The 26673-nt window shown below is 45.9% G+C and overlaps 1 protein-coding gene across 1 annotated transcript in view; it reads left to right on the top strand.

Moving 5' to 3' along the window:
* Window positions 1-8959: 8959 nt before the first annotated feature.
* GLG1 (golgi glycoprotein 1) overlaps window positions 8960-26673 on the top strand; it is a 435835-nt gene continuing 418121 nt past the window's right edge. The window contains 4 exon segments of the mRNA XM_030203623.1: window positions 8960-9026; window positions 9029-9076; window positions 9079-9146; window positions 9148-9273. Of these exon segments, the coding sequence (XP_030059483.1) occupies window positions 8960-9026; window positions 9029-9076; window positions 9079-9146; window positions 9148-9273 (309 nt within the window).

Here is a 26673-nt window from a genome sequence, read left to right as displayed (position 1 = left end):
GTTGAAGGATATATACCATTGTGGTAATTATTTTGCAGGATACTGTGATGTGTGTTGAGATGTTGACCAGACTCAATTCTACTTTAAAGGCAAAGTTTAAGTTAAGGGATAATGCAAATTTATTTTCAAATGTCAGGATTCCTTTTACAAAGCTGTGGTAGTGATTCCTATGTGGCAAATGCGACGAAGCTCATAGGAAATTGAATGGACTTCATCACATTTGCTGTGCCAGGAATCACTACTGTAGCTTTGTAAAAGGAGCCCTAAGTTTTCATAAGTATGTATGGGGTTTATGTTTGGTGCAGGCTAGACTGTTTACTTAGAAGGTGTCATCGTGCATGCTAAGCCATTTAGTATACCAAGCACTACTTTCATACCTATATGCCTAGTGCCCCTTCATATTGTCTGCCCCCCCCCCCAAAAAAAAAAATGTCAAGCCTGGCTACGCCACTGTCACATGCTATTATTTTAAAGGTTATTAAGATGGGCCTCTCTAATTTTCTTCTAGTCACTTTTGCCATTGAATCATTTCTATGAACATCCTTCAAGAGGGCTGTTGTATCAGGGACAGACTGACTATTCGGACAACCGGGCAGTGCCCAAGGGCCAACAGCTTTAGGGGGCCCAGAGGCTCTGCCTGGATGCCCGCCGCTGCCACTGCACACTACAGTCCTCACCATTTCTACCTTCAAAGGCACACCACTGGTGATCTAGTGGCCTCTGCAAGGGGAAGCATGTTCTTTCCTGACTGCTATGCTGCCGCTATTCCCCCTGCCCAGCACTGCCTTATTTTAAAAATGGTGGCTGAGACTCCCCTTCAGAAGACGTCTCGCAAGACTGTCAAGACCCACAAGACTACCACGGGAAGTCTCAGCCGCCATTTTGAAAACACAGTGGTGTGAGCAGGGGAATAGTGTCAGCATAGCAGGCAGGAAAGAACATGCTCCCCCGCAGAGGCCATTAGACCACCAGGGCAGGGGCGTAGCCACAGGTGGGCCTGGGCCCACCCAATTTGGGGTCAGGCCCACCCAGCAGCAGTGTTCCTGCACAGCGATTCCGGTCGCAGGCTTGGCTCGCAGCGATTCCCACATGCTGCTGCCTGCTGCTCAACAATCTCCTTGCAGCTACTAAGTGCTAACCCGGAAGCCTCTCCTCTGCCGCATCTTGACTGGGCAGAATCCGGAAGTTGTGGCAGAGGCGAGGCTTCCGGGTTAGTGCTTAGTAGCTGCAAGGAGATTGTTGAACAGCAGGCAGCATGTGGGAATCGCTGCGAGCCGAGACTGCAACCGGAATCGCTGCGAGCTACAGGAACACTCCTGCTGGGCGGGCCTGCAAGGAGGGTGAGGGAAGATGGGGCGAAAGTTGCTGCATGGGAGAAGAGATGGTGGGGAAAAGATGTTGAACGGGGGAGGGAAGACGGGGGGAAGCACCTGCACAGGGGGGAGGGAAGATGGAAGGAAAGATGCTGCACAGGGGGGAGGGAAGATGGAAAGATGAGGCATGGTGGGTGGGGGAGATGCTGCATGGGGAAGAAGGAAGAGATGCAGCAAAGGGGTGGAGGGGTGAGGAAGAGAGAAGTCTTGGCTGCATATGAGGTGGAGGGGAGGGAGACATGCGGCAGAGGGAGGGGATAGGGGGTGGGAGGGGGAGAAATGTTGATCATAGGGGTGGAGGGAAGGGAGAAATGTTGGACATGATGGTAGAGGGGAGGAAGGTAGAGATGCTGTATGGGAAGGGGAGAGAGATGTTGGACCCAGAACACAAAGGAGAGGGAGAGAGAGAGATGGTGGACAGTGGGAATGAGAGGGGGGGATAGACATGGGGGGTAGATGAGCGGGAGGGAGAGGTTCACAGTAGGTGGTGAGGGGGGGGAAATGCTGGGCCATGGGGGAGAGAACAGGAATGAAGAGAGGGCAGGAAAATATAAGGCTATCAGGGTGGGGTGGGGAGGGGATCAAATGCTGGTTAGAAGGGTGAAGGGAGGAAGACGATGGGAATGGTGGAACCCTGTGGGAGAGGCCAAGAGGGGGAGGAGGGGGTGGCAAGGAAATGAATGAGAGATAGTGATTACAGAGGGTAGAAATATGGTAATGAGGAGTAGATTAAAGATAAAAAGAGAAAGTAGGGATGGGGAGGAGTAAGATGGGGAATGGGAGAGCTAGTGGGTGAAAGAAGAAGATGGAAATTTGATAGGTAGTTGAAAAGTAAAAAGGAGACGAAGATGGGTGAGAGAGAGGCAGAAAAGAGCCAGTGCTTTTTTGTGCCGGTACGCAATGGTACGTCATACCGGCACCTTTTTTTGCCCCCCCCCCCCCCCCCGGCGAGTCCTGCACTTCCTCTCACTTTCCCTCCAGGCCCGTCCACCCAACACTGACCTGCCAAGTCTCCCGTGAAACACTCTGTGCCAGCTCCCATTTATGGCCACTGCTGCTTCTCCTGTTGAGCAGCAGTGGCTGCTACAAAAACAGCTGTTTTTAGAAGCAAGCACGGCACCGCAGGCAGCCATCAGGCATTGGCTGTCGGCTCTGCAGCCGCTCTTCTCGCCTCTCACGTCACTGCCCCTGGAGGACGACCCCGAAGGAGTGCAGCGACGTGAGAGGCGAGAGGAGCGGCTGAAGAGCCGACAAACCAATGCCTGATGGCTGTCTGCGGTGCCGCGCTTGCTTTTTTAAAAACATTTTTGGTAGCACTTTTGTTTTTGTAGCGGCCGCCTCTGCTCAACAGGAGAAGCAGCAGTGGCCGGAAATGGGAGCTGGCGCTGTGTGCTTTGCGGGAGACTTGGCAGGTCAGTGTTGGGTGGGCGGGCGGGCCTGGATGGAAAGAAGGGGATAGAAAGATGGATGGAAGAATCGGGAGAGGGGGGTAGATGGATGGAAGGATGGGGAGAGAAAGAGGGAAAACAGATAGAAGGATGGGGAGAGAAAGACACAATGGAAGGATGGGGAAGAAAGAGGGAGATGGATGCAGAGAGAAAGGGGAGAGACTGGAAGGATGTGGAGAGAGAAGGGACACTGAACAGAAAAGGGTAGAGAGATAGAGAGCCACTGGATAGAAGGAGGGGGAGAGAGACATTAGATGGAAGGATTAGGAGAGGGTAGATGGGTGGAAGGATGGGGAGAGAAAGAGGGAAGACGCTGGATGGAAGGGTAGGGAGAAACAGGAGACACTGGATGGAAGGATGCCGAAAGAAAGAGGGAGTTCCTTCTTGGGTTCCTTTTCAATTTTTGTCTAAATATTTTTATTTCTAATGTGTGATCCCTTGTTCTGTATTTGGTGAGGGTCTGTTGGTGTGATAGTAATGGTAGGTGGGAAATTGGAGGGGAGGCAGAGAGGGAATCGGGGAAGGGAGCCCTCTTTTATTTTCTGACCTGGTCTCAAGCAGGTCTAACACCAGTCCTAACCCTTGATGTATAGCTGGTGAGGATTCCCAGGCATCCCCAGCTAAGGACCTCCTCCAAAGGTGGCCAGAACTCCCTTCTACCAAGCTCTGGCAACAGCATCCTTGAGCCATCGACAGCTAAGTGTGTGTGGGGTGCTGGCATCAGTGGCTGAGGGTCATTGCTGCTGCCTGCCAAGGTTGGTAAAAGAGTGTTCTAGCCATCTTTAGAGAAAGTCTTCAGCTGACTGAGCTTGAGGATCCTCATTAGCTAAAGTATTTATATTTTGAGGTGGAGGTAGGGTGTAGCAGATACAATTTTGTGCCCACCCACTTTGGGCTCAGGCCCACCCAGAACTGGCTGTCTGGCTATGCCACTGCACCAGGGCCATCAGCTGCGGTGGTAGGGGGGCAGCAGCATGGCAGTAGGGGGATGTCAGGCATCGGCCGGGGCGGGGGACCCAGACCACACTCTGGAAGGATGGGGAGAGAAAGAGGGGAGACACGAAGGATGAGGAGAGAAAGAGGAGAGACACGAAGGATGGGGAGAGAAAGAGGAGAGCTGCTAGATGGAAAAGGGGAGTAGAGAAAGACTGGAGAACAAGGGTAAGAAAAAGATGAAAAGACATAGGTAGATGAAGGAAATTAAAGAATGGATAGTGAGAATGAATTAAATCTGGACAGAGAAAATGACAAATGGCACAGAAGAGTTAAGCGAAAATGAAGGAAAGCAGAATCTAGAAACTGGGAGCAACACAAAGAGAAAAAGTAAATGGCCAAACAACAAAGGTAAAGAAAATAATGTTATTTTAATTTAGGATCAAGTAATATGGTACCTGTGTTAATAACGTTTCAGAGACCAATACTTCCTTAGGTCAGGAGAGGATACCTGTTATGATTGGGGTCAGAACCCCTCTCAAACTTACCTCTTTCCTGGGGGTCAGCTTCTTAGCTGGCTTCTGTTTCTTTTCTCTGCCCTTTCTGAGCTGGCTCTGTCTCTCTGTGCTGGCAGCTTCCAGCAGCATGGGGTTAATTGTTTTACTTTACTCCAGCTGTGTGGGTGGACTGAGTTAGCTCTACCTCTCTTTGGGTGTACTGGCTTCAAGTGCTTCACGGTGTTGCATTGGTGTGGGTTGGGCCTCTCTGGGTCAGTGCGCTTTTGCCTAGGTCTAGGGAGTGTGACATCATCAGGGAGGGCCTTGATAAGGAAGTGGTGTTGTTTCCTTCAGGGCCTTTGCAACAGTGGCGTTTGCTTCTGGCTACTTGCTTTAGGTCCAGGTTAGTTTAGTGCAGTCAGTGTGCACTTGTGACTTGTGTGTTTGACTTCCCTGTTTTTCCCTTTGGCTCCTCTGCTTTCCCTTTTGCTACGGTGTGTAGCACTGCTGTTAGTGCAGTGCTGGAGTTTGGTGCTGGGAGCACCCTTGTTAGTAAGTGTTTAGGAAGCACTTTTTGTTGTTTGGGTATTTGGCTTTCCTGCTTGTTTCTTTGTGCTTTCCCCGCTTTTCCTCGTGACCTGTGTTTAGCTGCTGTAGCTGGGTGCTTAGGAAGCACCGGGGTGAGAACCCATGTTTAGCTGCCGCAGCTTGGTGCTTAGGAAGCATCAGGGTTAGGTCTGGCGTTTGTCTTCCCTTCCTTTTCCCTTGTGGCTTCCCTGCACTTCTGTTAGTGTAGGGAGTAGGGCACCCCTGTTAGTTTCTGTTAAGAGCACTGCTGTTAGTGGAGGGCTTAGGAGCTCTTTGGTTGGTGCCGGGCTTAGGAACACTTTTGGTCAGTTTAGGAGTTAGGCGCACTTCAGCTACAGCCTGTTCTAGTCCTGGTCCCTGTGTCGTCCAGTAAGTCCTGCCGGCTACTCAAACCCAGGAGCTCAACTCCTGGGGGGCTTAGTAACTAGTGCAGGTGAAGCTGTGTGGACCAGTCCGGTGTGCTCCATCCAGTGTTCCAGTCCGGGGAATTCCAGTCCCGTGTTCCAGTCCGTGTGTTCCGGCTTGCTGGGCGGTGCCTGCACTCCCTGCCGGTGTCAGTGTGCTTGCCCAGCATTGGTTGGTGGGTTTTGCCTGCTGCTGTCGCTCCTCGTCAGCAGCCCAAGGGCTCACGTTTGCTCCAGAGCCCAGCCCCGCGGGCTCTGAACCTGAGAACCTGACAATACCATAACAGCATTATACTGACCTGAGGCAGGAGATTTTGGCTTCTGAAAGCTCATTGAAAAGGGTGTTAGGCTATTAAATAAATTATTTTCTGAAACCTGATGCACTGAAAAGCAGCACTTTACCCCTGTGTGACAAATGCATCTGATTAGTGTGACTAAATTTTGCTGGGGAAGAGGTGTAGAAAGAAAATGTTGTGCCCACCCACTTTGGGTTCAGGCCCACCCAAAATTCAGTCCCCTACTTACTTTTTTTTAAAGACTCAGCAGCACGAACGGTGCAGGCAGCAATTGAAAGAGGCTGTCAGGTCGGAGCTTCCCTCTGCGAGTCTCGCCTATGTTGGAGGGAAGCTCCAATGCTGATAGCCTATTTCAATCGCTGCCTGCACCGTTTGTGCTGCTGAGTCCGACGCTGGCAGGCAGTGGAGAAGGAGGACGGGCTGGGAGGAGGATGGGCTGGAAGAAGAATCGCTGGATATGGGAGAGGGGTGGGCAGGGGAGAGAGGAGAATCGAGGGGAGGGCAGGGAAGAGAGAATTGCTGGACATGGATGGGAGGGGAGGACAGGGGAGAGAGGAGAATCGCTGGACATGGATGGCGGGGAGAACAGGAGATAGAGGAGAATTGCTGGATATGGATGGATGGAGGGGTTGGCGGGGAGAGAGGAGAATGCTGGAGTTGGGTGAAGGAGAGGGGAGAGAGAATTATTGCTTTATATGGATACAGGGGAGGGAAGAGAGGAGAAATGCTGGACATGGATGGAGGGGTGGAAAGAAAAAAGAAGATGCACATGGATGGAGATGAGGGAAAGAGATGGATGGAGAAAATAGGCAAAAGCTGGATCCACGTTTTACCTCCTCCAGTCAATTCCATGGAGGAGGACCCAGCTTTTACTTTTGGATGTATGGCAAGAAATGAAGAAGAAAGGAGGAAAGTAAAGAAATAAATGGAAAGGAAGCTCTGGAAACGGAGTTAAAGGAACAGATAGAGAGCAGCAGAATCACAGACTGGGATGGATAGAAAAACAAAGTCACCAGACAACAAAGGTAGAAAAAAATCATTTTATTTTAATGTTAGTGTTTAAAATATGTCCAGTTTGAGAATTTACATCTGCTGTCTTATTTGCTCTGGGTATACTGGAGCTATAACAGCTTACAGAAATTATTTCTGATGAAAAAAACGGGCCTTTTTAACTAGTACTAGTATATTTTCAATGATGTCTGTTATATGCGCCATAGCTGGTATAAGGGGTGTGGTTAATATAGGTGTGGCTATCATAGGGGTGGAGCCATATGCTGTGACCCCGCCCATAATTTATTTATTTATTTATTGCATTTGTATCCCACATTTTCCCACCTCTTTGCAGGCTCAAGGTGGCTTACACATAGACATTTAGTATTGCATAAGGATCTTGGGTAACATGATAATGATAAAGCATGATAGTAGTATAATAAGCAAATATCGTAAGGCAATTCTGGATATATGTGTAGAAGTTCACATTTGTTGATCTTTGTGGTATGCCTTTTTAAAGAGATGGGTCCTCAGTAGTTTGCGGAAGTTAGTTAGTTCATAGATTGCTTTCAAGTTGCGCGGCAGTGCGTTCCAGAATTGTGTGCTTAAGTAGGAAAAGGTTGACGCATGCGTTAGTTTGTATTTTAGACCTTTACAGTTGGGGAAGTGAAGATTAAGGAATGTGCGAGATGATTTTTTAGCGTTCCTGGGTGGTATCAGGTCTGACATGTACTACTACTACTACTAACTGGGGCATCTCCGTGAATGATTTTGTGAACCAGAGTACACATTTTGAACATGATGCGTTCTTTAAGTGGAAGCCAGTGTAGCTTTTCTCGTAGGGGTTTAGCACTTCATATTTTGTTTTACCGAATATGAGTACCGGCACCTTTTTTCTACAAAAAAAGTACTGTAAAGAGCTAAAAAGGAATGATCAATATGTCAGAGGCAGGAATAGTGAGGGAACAGATAGGAGGGAAAAGACAAATGGACTGCAGCTGAATAAAGAAGAATTAGCAGATGACAGTGAGGAAAGCAGAAAAGAGAAATTGGAACCAGCAAGATGGAAAAATAAAATGTCCAGACAACAAAGGTAGAAACAAAGCATTTTATTTTGAATGTTTTAAATGGAATATGTTAGCTTTTGGTAGTGTGCATAGCAAATGTCTTTGCATTGTGTTCTGTAGAAAAGGAAATGCATCTCTGTTTAATGTCTCCAGTGTTGCAGTAATGCTATGTTTAACTTCTTGGGGTTCCTTTTCAATTTTGTCTAAATATTTTTATTTCTAATGTGTGATCCCTTGTTCTGTATTTGGTGAGGGTCTGTTGGTGTGATAGTAATGGTAGGTGGGAAATTGGAGGGGAGGCGGAGAGGGAATCGGGGAAGGGAGCCCTCCTTTATTTTCTGACCTGGGCCCAAGCAGGTCTAACACCAGTCCTAACCCTTGATGTATAGCTGGTGAGGATTCCCAGGCATCCCCAGCTAAGGACCTCCTCCAAAGGTGGCCAGAACTCCCTTCTACCAAGCTCTGGCAACAGCATCCTTGACTTGAGCCATCGACAGCTAAGTGTGTGTGGGGTGCTGGCATTAGTGGCTGAGGGTCATTGCTGCTGCCTGCCAAGGTTGGTAAAAAGAGTGTTCTAGCCACCTTTAGAGAAAGTCTTCAGTTGACTGAGCTTGAGGATCCTCATTAGCTAAAGTATTTATATTTTGAGGTGGAGGAAGGGTGGAGCAGATACAATTTTGTGCCCACCCACTTTGGGCTCAGGCCCACCCAAAACTGGCTGTCTGGCTATGCCACTGTACCAGGGCCATCAGCTGCGGTGGTAGGGGGGCAGCAGCATGGCAGTAGGGGGATGTCAGGCATCGGCCGGGCAGGGGACCCAGACCACACTCAGTCCGCCCATTTTGTAGTGATTATAAATACAAGTCTAAGAAAAAGATTAATCTAGGTAGTTGGTAGTATACCTATGGGCCTGTTATGGAACTAGCTAGGATTGGTTAATGAAGGATTATTTTAAATTTAATAAAATTAGATTGGGTATACCCATACTCAACAAACAACAAGTTCGTCTCATTAACTCTTCATAAGAAGCGAGTGCGACGGAGGTCATAAGTGAGGCTCATGGCTTCTGCCTATCGCCATCTTGGGAGTGGCAAACAAAACTAAAACTAGAAAATCAATACAAAACATTTGGAAACTGAACTCTAATGATTGGAAGCGTCAGTCACATATTTAATAAAAGTCTGTGCTGTTGTCTTTGGATAGTTCAGAGACTTTCTGTAAATTAATACAAAGCTTTTCACTGTCGCTCTTTCTCACTTTCATGATCCCCACCCCCTCGCGCAGACGCACGCTTGGTGACCATGGCGGGCTCCTGGTTTAAATACGTGTTACGTCACTGACGTCGTCACTCGCTAGTTCCAATATGTCTGCTTGCGGACGTGTTAAGATGCCGCAGCTCTTGCTGCTGTTAGGTGCTCGGATTAGCCTGTGGCTCTTGTCTCTGTAGTCTCCGCGGAGCCGGTCAACACGAATGGAAATGGGCTGTGGGATTGCCGGGTGGACCTGGTTTACTACCGGGACAGCTCCAACAGCAGCAGCAGTCGCCACCGGCGGCGAGCCGGAGGATGGAAGCTGGTTGAGGAAGAGGCCTGTAAGGAGGACGTGATTCGTGTTTGTTCTAAGCACATCTGGAACAACAACTTGGCCGTGCTGGAGTGTCTGCAGGACGTGCGTGAGGTGAGAGGGGTGTGTGTGGCAGATGGACCCAGAGGCGGGGGCAGGTTGAATGGAGATCAGTGAAGGATAGAAACGGCGAAAGGGTGCTTGGAATACGGAGAGACCAATATATTGAGGGAGGAGGGGCTCTAGTTAACGATCAGCTGTTTTAGGTAGGGAAGGTTAGAGGAATGATAGTGGTGTGTTTGAGGGAGTTCATAGGCAGGGGACTCTGGTTAACAATAAACCAGTTGTCTGCTAGCAAAATATTTGGTACTTGGTTCACTAAGAGGCATATTCTCAAAGCACTTAGCCTCCCAAAGTTCCATAGGTTTCTATGGAACTTTGGAAGACTTTGGAAGGCTAAGTGCTTTGAAAATGAGCCCCCATGCTCTACTATAAGGCACAGTATACTTTTTAAGATCTGCAATTTGTTGCGGTCGAGCTGGATAAAATAAATGATTTCTGAATTTTAATTAGGTTTGATTTGGTAACTTCATAAATGTGGGAACGTTAGCAAACTTAAGGCAACGAAGTGTAATAACGCACTATTTTTCCCATAAACCTGTACTTTAATCAAATCAGTGATTATTATTATCTCTGTAATTCTCCTCTTGGGGAAGGATACATTGAGTAGGACAAAAATAACTCACAACTTAAAAAAAAAAAGGGCAACGGTAAAATAATAAACGAATACTATGAGTTACTAGCTTGTTGACTATTTAGTCTGTAATATTTTGAATCCAGCAAAAGTGCTCGTAATTTTATTTGGCTAAAAAGGTAAAATGACAGATTAAACTAGTAGTCGTACTGCTTATTTGGATATTTTCTGCACACTGAGCCAATTTATAGCATGGCCATAAAATCAATCTTTATTTGTCTGTAAGTTAATGTTAGCATTAGCTTGTGACATTTCAAGAAAGTAATGCAGGAGCACTTACCATCTCCTATTTTGGAGGCGGTAAGGGCACTCGCAGTAAATCTGTGTTATTCAATTACTTTAACAGAAGAAGTAAATAACACTAGCTGCACATATAGCAGGACATGTTTATCCACTCCTACCCAAGCCAAGATCATGTTCAAGCACCTTTCTAGCCTCATTTGCAACTCTTTAACTAGTCTCTTATTTTCTTACTTCTGTTACTCTGTCTTATCTATCTGTATGTTCCATCTTTGCTTATACCCTATGCTGTCATAAGTACATAAGTGTTGCCATACTGGGACAGCCTGAAGGTCCATCAAGCCCAGCATCCTGTTTCCAGCAGTGGCCAATCCAGGTCACAAGTACCTGGGAAGATCCCAAAACAGTATAATACATTTTATGTTGCTTATTCTAGAAATAAGTAGTGGATTTCCCTCAAGTCTATGGACTTTTCCTTTAGGAGGCCATCCAAACCTCTTTTAAACCCCACATTCTGTGGCAACGAATTCCACAGTTTGAGTGAATAAATATTTTATCTGATTCGTTTTAAATTTACTACTTTGTAGCTTCATTGCGTGCCCCCTAGTCCTAGTATTTTTGGAAAGAGTCAACAAGTGATTCATGTCTACTTGTTCCATGCCACTCATTATTTTATAGACCTCTATCATATCTCCCCTCAGTCATCTTTTCTCCAAGCTAAAGAGCCATAGCCGCTTTAGCCTTTCCTTATCGAGAAATTGTCCCATCCCCTTTATCATTTTCGTCGCCCTTCTCAGTACCTTTTCTAATTTCGCTATATCTTTTTGGGATGCGATGACCAGAATTGAATACAGTATTTGAGGTGCGGTCGCATCATGGAGCAAACCAAAGTCATCATAATGTCCTCATTTTTGTTTTCCATCCTTTCCTAATAATACCTAACATTCTATTTATTTTCTTAGCTGCAGCTGCACACTGAGAAGAGGTTTTCAGCGTCCCATTAGCGATGTCGACTAGATCCCTTTCCTGGTCAGTGACTCCTAATGTGGAACCTTGCATTACGTAGCTATAATGCGGGTTCCTCTTTCCCACATGCATCACTTTGCAGTTGCTCACATTAAATGTCACCTGCCATTTAGATGCCCAGTCTCATAAGGTCCTCTTGTAATTTTCACAATCCTCTTGTGATTTAACAACTTTGAATGACTTTGTGTCATCAGCAAATTTAATTACCTCACTAGTTACTCCCATCTCTAGATCATTTATAAATATGTTAAAAAGCAGCAATCCCAGCACAGACCTCTGGGGAACCCCACTATCTACCCTTCTCCATTGTTTTATTGTGTATTGTGTTGGCATTATAATGTAGCATACTATGAATATTTTTACTGCTGTAATTGTCAATTGCTTATGTTTGACTTATTCTTGCTGTACACTGCCTTGAGTGAATTCTTTAAAAAAGGCAGTAAATAAATCCAAATAAATAATGTTAGTGCATTAGCTGAATAGTGCATCCATGCCCATTCTCCACCCGTGGCATCCCTTTCCCAAAAAATTAAGAAAAAATAATTACGATATACCTAAAGCTTAGTAAAAAAAAGGCCCCTTGGTATATTTGAGAGCAGGCACATTGGATGATGGTATGCCTCAGGAATCCCAATTTTAGTCTACCAACAACTACAGACTGCTATTTTCTTAGGCAAGTAGTTAAAAATGTTTTACACTTGGTATAAGAAACTCTACCTGCTTAAACCACCTTAATATGTTATAGAAAATACTAACATTGTAATCGTCTCATATGGACCTTAGCTTGGGAGCTAAGCAAACAGTCCGTTCAAATGTCACTTAGAAAATCCCCATTTCAAAATTGGTCCATGTATACTTTCATAATAAATTTGTAACGTTTTATTATTTTTGTATATTATATTATAATTTAAACTTGTAAATCAGTGGAAAAATATTTAGCTTATTCAGGAAGATAATGTCAGCTTCAGAGGGTTTTTAATCCAACATGGTCCATGTTTCGCCGTCAAGCGGCTTTGTCAAGGATACCCCCCCCCTTTATCATTGGTATACTAACATGCCTACTCAGGTCTAAAGCCGTCAAGATGAGTAGTTGGCATGTATACTGACTATAAGAGGGGGGTATCCTTGCCAAAGCTGCTTGACAGCGAAACGTACTATGTTGGATTAAAAACCCTCTGAAGCTGACATTATTTTCCTGAATAATCTAAATACTTTTCCCATTGATTTACAAGTTTAAATGATAACAATATAACAAATTTTTAATGTTTTATTACTTTTTATATTATGAAAATTTACATGGACCAGTGACAAAATGGGGATTTTCTGAGCAACATTTGAATGGACTGTTTGCTTAGCTCCCAAGCTGAGGTCCATATAAGAAGATTACAATGTTGTTGTTTTCTATAACATATTAAGGTGGTTTAAGCAGTTTTATATCAGGAATTCCAATAACATACAAGTTGTGGGGTACATAAATTGATTGTAAAATTTTAGACCTAAAGCAAAATCTTATAGAAAACTTAGTATAAACAAAACTTTAATATTCTAAGATCTTGAAATTGTTCTTGTACCATTTGCCATAGCTTAGTTTATTTTTACAGCAATCTTGAACTGATAGATTCAATGTAAAGGCTATTTAACATAAGTGAAAGGGTGGTAGATTATTCCTGTGGTGCTTTCCTGGAAAGGCAGATTCAATGTAAAGGCTATTTAACATAAGTGAAAGGGTGGTAGATTATGCATGTGGTGCTTTCCTGGAAAGGCAGTGGAGGCAAAAGTGGTAATGAAATTTTAAAAAAGTATGGTATAAACAGATGATCCTTACTTTCATAAAGGTCTTGAAGGGATAACAAAGCTGAAATTAGTAGTACTGCAAGCCATGTTGTATTGTATGGGGGTAGCCTGGGGGTAATGTAAAGGACCATGGATTGTGGTGCAACCAAAAGCGGTTAACATTTTGTGTGTACAGGTACTTTCTCTGTTTCTAATGGGCTCACAAGCTAAGTTTTGTACCTGTGCAGGGAGGGCTTATCATCCTTGAATAATAAACCCTTTTGCTCTGAGGAAAAAGATGTTATCGGTGGTATTCCCCAGGGATCTGTCATTGGGCTGGCTCTTTTTAACATCTTTGTGAGTGATATTGTAGAAGGACTGTCTGGTAAAGTTTGTCTCTTTGCAGACGATACTAAGCTCTGTAATAGGGTGGACACATTGGAGGGTGTGGATAGCATGAGGAGAGATCTAGCGACGCTTGAAGAATGGCCCAGTAATTGGCAACTAAGGTTTTGTGCTAAAAAATGCAGGATCATGTACTTGGTTTACAAACATCTAAGGGAACGGTATAGTATAGGGCAGTGTTTTTCAACTGGTGTGCCACAGGCAGGAGCAGACTGACTGTTCTGGCAACCGAGGACCCAGAACAACAGGGGGCCCAGTGCTGCATTCTCCCTGTTTTGACTCTACCGTAAACCACATCTTGGAAGGAAATTCCCCAGCAACGTCAGTAATTTTCAGCCGTTGCTTGGAGCATCTCTTCTGCCCTACTCCACTCCCACGTAAACAGGAAGCTGCATCAGAAGGGGACAGGTTGCAACAGAATAGAGGCTGCAAGCAGTGGCGGAGAATTACTGCCGCTGCTGGGGAACCTCTTTGAAAATTCGGGTTAAAGTAGACCTGGGGGGTGGGGGGGAAGAAAGAGAGAAACCCTGGAACTGTAAGGAGGTGGAGGGAAGAAAAAGAAAAATGCTGGACCTGTGTGAGGGGTAGGGAAGAAAGAGAAAAATACTGGACCTGAGGAATGGAGTGGAGCTAGGGAAGAAAAAGAGAAAAGCCATGGACTGGAGGTGGGGGGGGGGGGGGGGGGGGGGGGGGGGGGGGGGGGAATGATGGATCCAAGAGATTGAGGCAAAGAAAGAGATGATGGACCTGAAGGTGGAGGGGAAGGAGAAAGATATTGGACCACAGAGTCAGGGACATAGGGAAGAGATGCTGGCCAACAAATATGGGAGGGGGTGGAGGGAGGATAGAAACTGGGAATGGGGAAGTCATAAGGGAGAGGTCATGGGGGGGGGGGGGATTGCCAAGGAGGTAAGTAAGAGAAGGGTAATATTTATAGAGGGTAAAAATGCAGTAATGGGGAGTAGAGGAAAGACAGAAGGGATTAGGAGGCAGGGGAAGGAATGAGATGGGAACTGGGAGAGCTAGGGGGAGAGAGAAGGAGATGGAAAGTTGGTAGGTAGTTGAAAAGTTAAAAAAAAAATAGATGGAGTACTACGGTGTGAGAAAGTGGTTGAAATCTGAGTTGACAGAGGCAGATAAAGGGAGGAAAGAACTAAAAGAAAGAAAGATGAACATAAGAATAGCCATATTGGGTCAGACCAATGGTCCATCTAGTCCAGTATCCAGCCTCCAACAGGGCAAGCAGTGGCAGAAACAGATGTAATAAGGGAATTGAATAAGACAGGAGGAGAGAAGAGAAATGAACAGCAGCCTCTGGAAAGAGAGCAGAGGACAGACAGGAAAGCAGAAAAGAAAAATTAGGATCAACATGATGGGGAACAATGTCCAGACAACAAAGGTAGAAAGAGTGTTTTACTTTGAATTTATTAACTATGTTAGTTTAGGAAATGTACTTTGTGGATGTCTTTGTATTTAGTATAAGAGGAAATGCATTTCTGTTTTTACTTCTCCCATGTTGTGGTATATGCCTAGTTTGACTTCTTGGAGTTCCCAGTTCAATTTTTGTCTTTATATCACTATTTCTAATTTGTGATCCTGTTCTGTATTTGATGAGGGCCTGTCTGTGTTTTATGTGTGTCTGAGGTATAGTATTCTGTGGGCATGTAGCTTCTGTGTAGCGATCTGTATCTTTCTCACTTGTTCTGTCTTACTAATAGGAGGAGGTGTATTGTTATTTTTGGGCACAGTGTAATATTTGTAGTGCTGCCTATTCGTATGTAGGGTTCTTGCTATTTGAATAATAGGAATTAGTGTTACTGTTATGTCATATTTGTATACATACAATTTTTTTCAGGTTTGTATTTGTATGTGCTTAGTAGTGGAGAGTTAGTTTGCTATGGCTCAGAGGACATGATAATTGGAATACTTTTTGTATGCTGCCTTCTGTGTTTTTGAATGTATGTTATTTGTGGCTAATTTTGTTATCTTTGAAGTGTTTTGTTGCTCTTTTGCCAACTTGTGCCTTCGGTAAAAATATTAAACTATAAAGATAACACAAATGATTAAAAGTGTAATTATTAAACTTTAAACACAATCTTAATACTCATTTGTTAAGTGATAATGTATATATCCTTAAAAACTGATGGTGTGCCTTGTCAATTTTTGCTCCTTGTTAGTGGGCTGCAAGATAAAAAAAAGGTTTGAAAATCAGTAGTATAGGGAATGTAATACTTCTTTGTACGAAAGAAGAGCAGGACTTGGGGGTGATCGTATCTGATGATATTAAGGTGGCCAAACAGGTAGTAAAGGTAACTGTCAAAGCCAGAAGCTTGGGTGCATAGGAAGAGGAATGGTCAGCAGGATAAATGAGTGCTTTTGTAGAAGTCTCTGGTGAGGCCCCATTTAGAATACTGTGTGCAATTCTGGAAACCGCACCTACAAAAGGATATATAAACAGGACAGAGTTGCTGCAGAGGGCATCTACAAAATTGGTCAGTGGTCTCTGTCATAAATTATATGGGAACAAGACTTTTAGTCCTCAATATGTATTCTCTGGAAGAAGGAGAGGGGATGTAGAGATGTTTAAATAACTCATGCCACATTAATGTACAGGAGGTGGAAAGGGTGGTGGATGTGTGGAATAGCTTCCTGGTGGAGGTTGTGGAGAAAAGGACTGTGACTGAATTTAAGAAAACATGGGACAGGCACATGGGATCTCTTAGGGAAAGGAGTAGATAGTGTTTACGGAGAATGGGCAGACTGGATGGTCCATTTGGCCCTTATCTACCGTAATTTCTGTTTCTTTCCTGGTAGTGATATGACTGCCTTAGGCTTCCAAGATGGCACTGGAGTATAACCTGTGTGGAGTGCCAAGACTGAGGGTTCAATGCACAGTTACCGTGCTTGGAACATTTGCTTTAGACTGGTTATAGCCTGTCTAAAGCAAATATTTTATGTGTAATGCAGAATGGGGTTCAGTGTCCCTTTTAACAGTTCCCCATAGCAGCTACTGACAGACCTATGCAAGTACGTTACAATGAGCTCATTAGTATTAAAATGAGCATTCCAAGCAATGCACAGACCTGAGCGCCTACCTTTTAACAAGCAACATTGTACGGCAGGTCTGGACCTGCCCTTTTGAGTCTGCTTGCACTGCATAGTGCTGATGGTTTTCTTTTGGTTTATTACACGGATTGGATTCAGTTGATTTGATTTACAGCCTCTCCAATCCTGCTTAGAACTTGTGGCATGTTGGCTTCCAGATCATCATTTAGTTTTGAATCCTGAAAAAACTGTAGTTGTTGGGTTACTGGATCATTATCCTCACCAATTATTAATCCCTTTCTGTTTGGTAGGCACATCATTCCTGTTTCATCTTTCCATTATCTAGGAGGCATTTTGGATTCTGCTCTTGTCGTTTGGTCCTCAGATTAATAAAACTGGTTTCTTTTTTTTTTTCTTTTTCATAAATTGAGATTAATTCGTAAACTAACTAAATAAGCTAGCGATATCCTTTCCACTTTCTAATTGTAAACCACCAATCAGAATGTAAATTGTAAGCCACTTCGAACCAAAACCTGTTTTTGGATAACAGTGTTAAGTAGAGGAGTGTGGTAGCCATGTTAGTCCACGCTTAAGGTTATCAATAGAAATCAAACAAAATAAAACATGGAAAAGAAAATAAGATGATACCTTTTTTATTGGACATAACTTAATACATTTCTTGATTAGCTTTCGAAGGTTGCCCTTCTTCGCCAGATCGGAAATAAGCAAATGTGCTAGCTGACTGTATATAAGTGAAAACATTCAAGCATTACTATGACAGTCTGACAGGGTGGGAGGATGGGGGTGGGTAGGAGGTATGCATGGGGACATCAAAGCATATCATTGATATTCTAACAGGATGGGTGTGGATAGGTGAGGGGTGGGGTGATCAACAGAGACATACAGCTTTATGGTTTATAATGGGCTAGGAACCCCAGATCCTTGTTAAGTCCTTTCTGTTGGGTGTTAAAATATTCAGTCATTCTGACTTCAAAGGTCTTACGTTCTTGTATGGTTTTAAAGTTACCTTTCAGGATTCTCACTGGATTCTCACAGGATTCTACAGGACCAGGACACTGTACCAGTGACTTCACAGTGAGAATCCTGAAAGGTAACTTTAAAACCATACAAGAACGTAAAACCTTTGAAGTCAGAATGATTGAATATTTTAACACCCAACAGAAAGGACTTAACAAGGATCTGGGGTTCCTAGCCCATTATAAACCATAAAGCTGTATGTCTCTGTTGATCACCCCACCCCTCACCTATCCACACCCATCCTGTTAGAATATCAATGATATGCTTTGATGTCCCCATGCATATCTCCTACCCACCCCCATCCTCCCACCCTGTCAGACTGTCATAGTAATGCTTGAATGTTTTCACTTATATACACTGTCAGCTAGCACATTTGCTTATTTCCGATCTGACGAAGAAGGGCAACCTTCGAAAGCTAATCAAGAAATGTATTAAGTTATGTCCAATAAAAAAGGTATCATCTTATTTTCTTTTCCATATTTTATTTTGTTTGATTTCTATGGATAACAGTGGAATACAAGAATGTATAATAAATCTATTGGAATTTGATGCACTTTGTTCTATGCCTTTTTATTCATTCCAGATACAACTGTTATCTAGACCTGCATTTCTAAACATAATCTTAAGAGGTTACAAACTTTACAAATTACAAAATAAGGCAGCGTCTATACTATGTCGAGCATCCCATTATGATCATGTCTCCCCTCTTCTCCAGCTGCTTCACTGTCTACCCATTGAATTTAGGGTTAAATTTAAAATTTTAATTCTAACCCATAAGGTTCTTTATAGTGGTTCTCCTGCTTATCTTGCTTTTTTGGTGATTTCTTGCACACCTTCTCGTACTTTGCACTTACTGAAAGATAATAGGTTAGTCCTTCCACACCACTTTAAACTAGATGAGAATCCATCAGATCTAACGCATTTCATTTTCTGTCATCAGCACTATAGAACTCCCTACCACGGCAACTTTGTCTTGAAACTTCTTATGCATCCTTTTGAGCTGTATTGAAGACTCATCTTTTTCAGCAGTCTTTTGATGTATAGGCTCAAGTTGATTCTGCGACAAGACTGGGGATGGCAGATGTGAGTTGTATGTATGGTTATTTATGTTTGGATTCTGTTTTTGAATTTTTGTTTCTGTATTATGCTTTTGTCCTTTTTCTTGTGTGATTGATAAAGGTAGTTAGTCCTTTCTTATCCTCATTGGCTTTCGTTTCAGTTTTATTGTAGTTTACTGTTTTTCATGTAAAAGACTTTAATTTGCTTGCAACAAAAATGTTATAGCAAATTTAATAAACGACAAATGATAGGTGCTCACAGTGCATGGACCCCTACCCGATCCTGACCCCTCAAGACCTTTAAAAAAAACAAAAAAAAACTCCGCCCCCCCCCCCCAAAAAACCCCCCTTTATCTTCCTTGTCATAAAGCAGATGAAGCCATTACGTATGGGTTGTGTCTATCAACCAGCAGGGGGATATAGAGAGCACTCAACTTTTCTCAGTGCCTCCTGGCCAGCTAGCTCCACTGCCTCTTCAGTATTCTCTATCTCCCCAAGCAGGGTGGCTGCAGCTTCTTCGAGCTCCATTAAAATCTGCCTGGGGGTGGCTCCTGGCTTGCCAGTTGTTAGCCGGGGTGTTAGAGACTATAGCAGCTTCACTTTGAAGGCACATAGGTCAGCCCTTTCCCTGCCTTACCCATGCCCCCGTGGATGTGGACATATTGGCTTGCTTTTCCCTGTCCTTTCCCACTCAGTGAATGTAGGCACATTGGTTCGCCTTTCCCTGCCTTTCCCACTTATCTGAGCCTCCGGATTGTTTTTATTTACCTCTTTGCCTCTGCTTTCCTCACAGCGTTAAAAATAAATAAATAATTAAAGTCGCGTCGCGCTTTAGCGCAGCGATCTTGGAAAAGAGGTTTTTTTTCTTGAAATTCTTCTGCAGGACATGAACTGTGATACTCGGTCCAGTGAGGTAAGAATGTTTTCTGACTCCTCCGGGGTGGGTCCGCGATCGGGACGTTTTTGGCGCGAACCTCCATTTTTGAATTTTACCGCCATTTTCGGCGATGGCTGCGGAGACTGTAAAGCGCTGTTCTAAATGTGGCAAGCACAAATCAGCAGCGGGGCTCCAATTTGTGCTGTACAGACGGTAGAGCCGGCCCGAGCATGGCAAGCGACGATCTTTCGCGCTCTGAGCTGGCAGCGGACGCCATTTTGGATTTTCCACATGGCGCGGCCTCCGTTGCGACGGAGAGCCCTGAATCCGCGTCTGGTCCTCTGAGTGAGGCTAATAATAGAGCTGATAGCCCTGGGCAGGATTCGCGCGGTCAGGGAGCGGTTTTCTCCCCTGATTTTGTTTTAATGCAGCATAGGGCATGCATGCTTAAAAGAGCTCTTCCACAGGGATCTTCGGACCCTCTGCCTGCCCCCCCGGTGGATCCTGGCCTTTTGGAGTTGGCTTTGCCTGTTTCTTATCCTCCTGATAAACGCAGAAGGGCTAATTCCCCTTCTGATTGTGGCGTACCCCCCTTTTCCCCCCGTGGTCGGGCTATGAGGATTCTGAGGGGTCTGGCAGAATTTCTTGGGCTGAGGAGCCAGAGTCGGGTGCAGAATTGCCACAGGAGTTTGATGATCCGTCTGTGGTGAGGATTTTCCACCGCGAGGAGCTGCCAGCGCTTATCTTAGATGCCTTACAAGCCCTCTCGATTGAAGACCCTGGGAGTGGCACAGCCTCCTCGGTTAATCCAAGGATGGCTAGTACCAGAAAGCCTGCTCAAGCCTTTCCTTTGCATGACTTCATCCAAGAGCTTATTTCGGCTCAATGGACTGACCCCGAGGGACCTTTGAAGGTTGCCAGGGCTATGGGGCAATTATACCTTCTGAGTGAGGAACATTTGGCTCGCTTTGCAATGCCTAAAGTGGATGCCCTGGTCACGGCTGTGACAAAGAGAACTACCCTCCCTGTTGAAGGAGGTGTTGCCCTGAAGGATATTCAAGATCGCAGGCTTGATTCAACTCTGAAGCTGTCCTTTGATTTGGCAGGTCTCACTGTTCGGGCATCTGCATGCAGTTGTTATGCTGCTAGAGCCTGCCTGGCTTGGTTACAGCAGGCAGTGGAACAGCCCGGTGATGGAGCGGAGACCTTATCTGAAGTGGCTCCGCGGATGGAGTCGGCCTTGTCCTTTTTGGCTGACACCCTTTATGATATGGTCAGAGCTTCGGCTAAGCAAATGGCTGTAGCAGTGGTGGCTCGCCGCACTCTTTGGCTACGACATTGGGCGGCGGACATGGCCTGTAAGCAAAGGTTGGTGACGTTGCTCTTTCAAGGCCTTCTCCTGTTTGGTGAGGAGCTGGAAAACACTGTTAAAGGCCTGGGGGATTCCAAACCTCAGCGCTTGCCCGAAGATAGGCCGAAGCCTTCCTCTAAGGGTCAGGCGGTCCGCTCCTCTTACAGACCTCGCTTCCGTGAAGCTAGAAGGTACCACTCGGGTCGTGCTGCTGGGTTCACTTCGCGTGCCCGCTTTCAGCAGAGAAACTCCTTTCGCTCGGACAAACGTTCCACAGCTGCTGGTTCAAGGCCTGGAGTTCAGGGGTGACCCTCTCAATGATGGTGCGCCGGCCTTCTCCTCGTTTCCTGTCATCGGAGGAAGACTTTCCCTCTTTTTCGAGGAGTGGGCCAAAATCTCTGCAGATCAGTGGGTCTTGGACCTGATCAGAGACGGATACCGCATAGAATTCGATGCCCCGGTGAGAGACGTGTTTGTGGAGTCCCGATGCGGCTCTGCCGCCAAACAGGCGGCGGTAGAGGAGACTCTGCACAGTCTGTGCCAGATAGGGGCTGTGACCCCGGTGCCTCCCGCCGAACAAGGTCTAGGCCGCTACTCCATTTACTTTGTGGTGCCACGAAAAGGCGGGTCTTTTTGCCCGATCCTGCAGTTAACAGAGCTAAACAAGTCCTTAAGAGTGCGGCATTTTCACATGGAAACCCTGCACTCCGTCATTGCGGCGGTACAGCCAGGAGAGTTTCTCACGTCTCTGGACCTGAAAGAAGCTTACTTGCACATACCAATTTGGCCCCCGCACCAGAAGTTTCTGCGGTTTGCGGTGTTGGGAAAACATTTCCAGTTTCGGGCCTTACCTTTTGGCCTCGCCACAGCTCCCCGAACCTTCTCCAAGGTAATGGTGGTAGTAGCTGCCTTTCTCAGGTGAGAGGGTATCCGGGTTCACCCGTACCTAGATGACTGGCTCATCAGAGCAGACTCAGAAAAGAGAGCCATCTAGCTACAGCCAGAGTGGTTTCAGTCCTTCAATCTCTGGGCTGGGTCGTCAATATGGCCAAAAGTTACCTGACCCCCTCGCAATCTATAGAATATTTGGGGGCCAGGTTCAACACAGCCTTGGGCTATGTGTTTCTTCCCGAACAAAGGCAGTGCAAGCTTCAGAATCAGGTCCGTCTGCTCCTGAGGATGCCCCGCCCGCGAGCTTGGGACATTGTCCAGCTGTTGGGATCAGTGACGGCCACCTTTGAAGTGGTGCCATGGGCGAGAGTGCACCTGAGACCTCTACAGTATTCTCTACTTCAACGATTGTCTCCAGTATCTCAGGATTATCAGTGCAGACTTTCTTGGCTCCCTGCGGCCCGCCTCAGTATGGAGTGGTGGCTCTCGGACAGCATGTTGCGGCGGGGAATGCTGCTGGCGCTCCCTGATTGGTGCCTAGTGGTGACAGATGCCAGCCTGAAGGGCTGGGGCGCACATTGCAAGGGGAAGCATGCCCAGGGTCTATGGACACCTGAGGAGTCGGAGTGGTCCATCAACCGCCTGGAGTTGAAAGCGGTGTTTCTGGCTCTTCTGGCCTTTCAAGTGACCCTGGAAGGATTGGCTGTCAGAGTGATGTCGGACAACACGACAGCAGTGGCCTACATAAATCGACAAGGCGGCACTCAATGCATTGCAGAGCTCTAGCCGCGCAGGCCGAACAAATTTGCCACTGGGCCGAGCTGCATCTACAGTCCCTGTCAGCAGCTCACATTGCAGGTCAGAGCAACGTGCAAGCCGACTATCTAAGCAGGCATCAGATTGATCCAGCAGAGTGGGAACTAGCAGACCATATATTCCTGCAGATATGTGCCAAATGAGGCAAGCCAGTGATGGATCTTATGGCGACCAGTTTCAATGCCTAAGTCCCGTGCTTCTTCAGCAGACGGAGGGATCCTTGCTCTGCCGGGTTGGATGCCTTGGCTCAGCCCTTGCCCCTGGGCTTGCTGTAAGTCTTCCCTCCGTGGCCCTTGATAGGGCGAGTGCTCCTGCGGATTCAGCTGCATCCAGGAGAAGTGGTGCTCATCGCCCCGGATTGGCCCATGAGGCCTTGGTATGCGGACCTCCGACAGATGCTGTTGGAGGCTCCCTTTCCGTTACCTCTGGTTCCGCACCTGTTGTCACAGGGTCCGGTGGCCATGGAGGACGCCTGCCGCTTTGGTCTTATGGCATGGCAATTGAGAGGGTGCAATTGAGAGATAAAGGCTACTCAAATAAGGTAATTTCCACTCTCCTGCAGGCCCGTAAGCGCTCCACTTCAAACTGGCGCCAAATCCTGGCATAAGCCACGGAAGTCTGGTGTGTTTCAAGAGCGCTTTCTCCGTTGCGGGCTCCTGTCTCGCTGATTCTGGACTTTTTGCAGGATGGTGTACACAAAGGCTTGGCCTATAATTCCCTGCGGGTGCAAGTGGCAGCATTGGCCTCCCTGCGTGGCAAGGTTGAAGGCATGTCCTTAGCGGCTCATCCAGATGTGGCACGGTTTGTTAGAGGGGTGCTTCGGCTCCGTCCTCCCGTGCGGGCACCTTGTCCAGCTTGGAACCTGGGGTTAGTATTGAAGGCCCTTCAGGGGGCTCCCGTTGAACCGCTTCGGCGTGCTTCAGAGAAAGATTTGACACTGAAGGCCGTCTTTAGTGGCCATTACCTCGGCGAGACGGGTGTCAGAGCTCCAGGCGCTGTCCTCTAGAGACCCTTTTCTGCAATTCTCAGAGTCCGGGGTCACGGTTCGGACCGTGCCTTCCTTCATGCCTAAGGTGGTTTCAGCGTTTCACCTAAACCAGCCTGTTGTTCTTTCCTCCTTTGTTGAGGAGGAGTTTCCAGGTTCATTTGGGCAGTTGCACCTTTTGGATGTGCGCAGGACTCTGTTGCAGTATCTGCGAATTACAAATTCTTTCAGGACCTCTGTTCATCTTTTTGTGCTGTTTGCAGGTCCTCGCAGAGGGTCTTCAGCGTCTAAAGCCACTATTGCCCGTTGGCTCAAAGAAGCTATCTTTTCAGCATATCTGCTGTCTGGCTGGGCTCCGTCTGAAGCCTTTAAGGCACATTCCACAAGAGCAATTTCCTCTTCTTGGGTGGAAACTGGAGCACTATCTCTTCATGAGATTTGCAGTGCTGCAACATGGGCTTCTAAGCTCTCTTTCGCCCGACATTACAGGCTGGATGTGGCTGCCAGGAGGGATGCGCGTTTTAGAGCACAGGTGCTAGCGCGTGGTGTGGCTTGTTCCCACCCTATTTAGGGATTGCTTTGTTACATCCCATACATAATGGCTTCATCTGCTTGATGACAAGGAAGGGAAAATTAGGTTCTTACCATGATAATTTTCTTTCCTTTAGTCATAGCAGATGAAGCCATGACCCCCTCCCTGTATGATTGTCTGTATTGCAGTGATTCTGATTTTAGGTGCTGTTCTTGTTTCCTGAAGTTATATTCCTTCCTTGGGGAGTCGGAAAACAGTCTTCAGGATTCTTGTTACAGTTATAGGAGGATGAGTTCATTCCCTCCAGTTCATGTTTTGGGAGGATGAGTTTATTCCCTCCAGGAGGATGCAAGTATTCCCTCCGTTTATACAAAGTGGAGGACGAGTTTATTCCCTCCAGGAGGATGAGTTCATTCCCTCCTTTTTTGAGTTCATGCTCTTGTTAAGGTTCGCTGTGAGGAAAGTTCATGTTATTCCCATTGCGGTTTGCCATACTGCTTTGGAAGCTTCAAATACTGAAGAGGCAGTGGAGCTAGCTGGCCATGAGGCACTGAGAAAAGTTGAGTGCTCTCTATCTCCCCCTGCTGGTTGATGGACACAACCCATACGTAATGGCTTCATCTGCTATGACTAAAGGAAAGAAAATTATCATGGTAAGAACCTAATTTTCCCATTTAGCAAATTTGCTTTTTCTTCATCATTATCTACACAGCTGTTCGCAGTATCTTTCAGTCTCACAATTCCCTTTTTAGTCATTCTCCTTTCACTAATATACCTGAAGAAATTTTGTTACCCCTTCTTACATTTCTAGCCATTTGTTCTTCCGCTTGCGCTTTCGCCAGACGTATCTCTCTCTTGGCTTCTTTCAGTTTCATCCAGTATTCCTCCCCGTGCTCCTCTTCTTGAGTTTTTCTGTATTTCTGGAATACTAACTCTTTAGCCTTAATTCATCATCAACTGATGAATTAAGTTTCGCCAAAGCCAATATTCCGGCCCCGTGTCAGTCGTCCAATATTGCAGGATACATTTCTTTGCCAGCAAGGTAAATTTGCGAAATAGGAGCGTACCCCCAGGTGACTGGGGAACTGTGGTTGTGGCCATTCAGGCAGGTAAGAAAATCAGGGAGGTCCTTTTTTTTCCTTCAGAGAAGTCTTTCCTAATTGCAGGTAAGAAAAACACCTCCAAGAAGGACGCCCATCACAAAAGCTGCAGTCCAGCTCCTGTTAGACATCCCTGACCAGCACTTGGATTTTTTTTTTTTTCTTCAGAGAAGTCCTTCCTAATTGCCTGATGTAAGCCTGCCTTTAACATGCAAAGCAGTAAACAATGGAAATGTTACACAACCAAGAGCAGTAGCACTTAAATTAACTAGGGCTCTTTTCAGCACACTTTCTCCTCTGAGGTTTCAGGCTGCTGACAAGTTTCCTGTCAGGGAAGTCCCTTTTTTTTTTTTTTTTGTTGTGAAGGACGTCCTTGGCATGTGAAAGCCTGCAACGATTATGGGGCCGAGTTTTTTTTTTGTTTGTTTTTTGTTTTAGTGAAGGACGTTCTTGGCATGCGTAGAGCAGCCAGCATAATGCTTGGCTGCTCTGCGCATGCTCGACCGGCCGCCTGGCTTCCGAGGGAATAGAGAATGCAAGTGAGGTACAACGAGCAGCTTATTTGCATTCCATTTCCTTGATGCATGGCCGTTTCCTACCGATTCGCTATGGAATTAGTAAGGGAAGGGCTCTTCCGAGGACCTTAGTGCATCTACCCCTAAAACAATTAAGTGGAATGCTGGCCACCAGTCGTATATTAGGTAAACTAGGATCAGTGTTAACTTTTTTATTTTTTTTTATTTTTATAACAGGGGTAAGAACAATGCCCACTAAGCTCAGGAGGTAATGTCCCAACCCTAAGAGAGAATTAAAAAAAAAAAAAAGCCCCCAGCAACTGGGAGCTAAGATAAAACACTTTTTCGAGGAGGTTTCTGAGACGAACCCATCCATTTTGGATTTACACAAGGCACTGTGGGCGGAAACAGATCCCAAAAACCTTACACAACTGAAAGTGCGCTGGGAAAAAGACTTAGGAATTAGCCTAGCATCATGGGATATTAATAAGCAGTTGAAGGGGATATCATGAATGATCAGTGGAGCACAATATAGGGAATCTGCCTTCCGCTTTATACATCGAGCCTATATGACCCAGGTTCACCTAGCGAAGTTTGGGGGGATGCAGACGTCAATATGCAGGCGGTGCGGGAGTGCAGAAAATTCCTTTTATCATGGTTTTTGGGACTGTAGGAAAATTAAAGCGTATTGGGGGAAAATAACTATCTATCTGTCAAAACTATTGGGTCATCAGATACCGTGTACACCCATGCAGTTATTGTTGAATCTCCCGGGATCAGTTGGGGGAGGGTCACCTGGGGGTACGCTCCTATTTCGCAAATTTACCTTGCTGGCAAAGAAATGTATCCTGCAATACTGGACGCCTGACACGGGGCCAGAATATTGGCATTGGCGAAACTTAATTCATCAGTTGATGATGTGGGAAGCAAAAGAAGCCAAACACGGGCCCAAAAAGCGAATTGCATTTCTAAAACTCTGGGGAGCATACATAGACTCTCTGACCCATAGGGGGAGAAGTTTGGTTCTTAATGTGCTGTAATGGTTGGTAAAGTTCATATTTATCAGACATGAGCGGGGGGGGGGGGGGGGGGGTTTATGAGCAACATT

This window comes from Microcaecilia unicolor, chromosome 5, assembly GCF_901765095.1.
Source record: "Microcaecilia unicolor chromosome 5, aMicUni1.1, whole genome shotgun sequence".
Classification (NCBI taxonomy): domain Eukaryota; kingdom Metazoa; phylum Chordata; class Amphibia; order Gymnophiona; family Siphonopidae; genus Microcaecilia; species Microcaecilia unicolor.
This window is presented reverse-complemented; position numbering and strand designations above follow the sequence as displayed.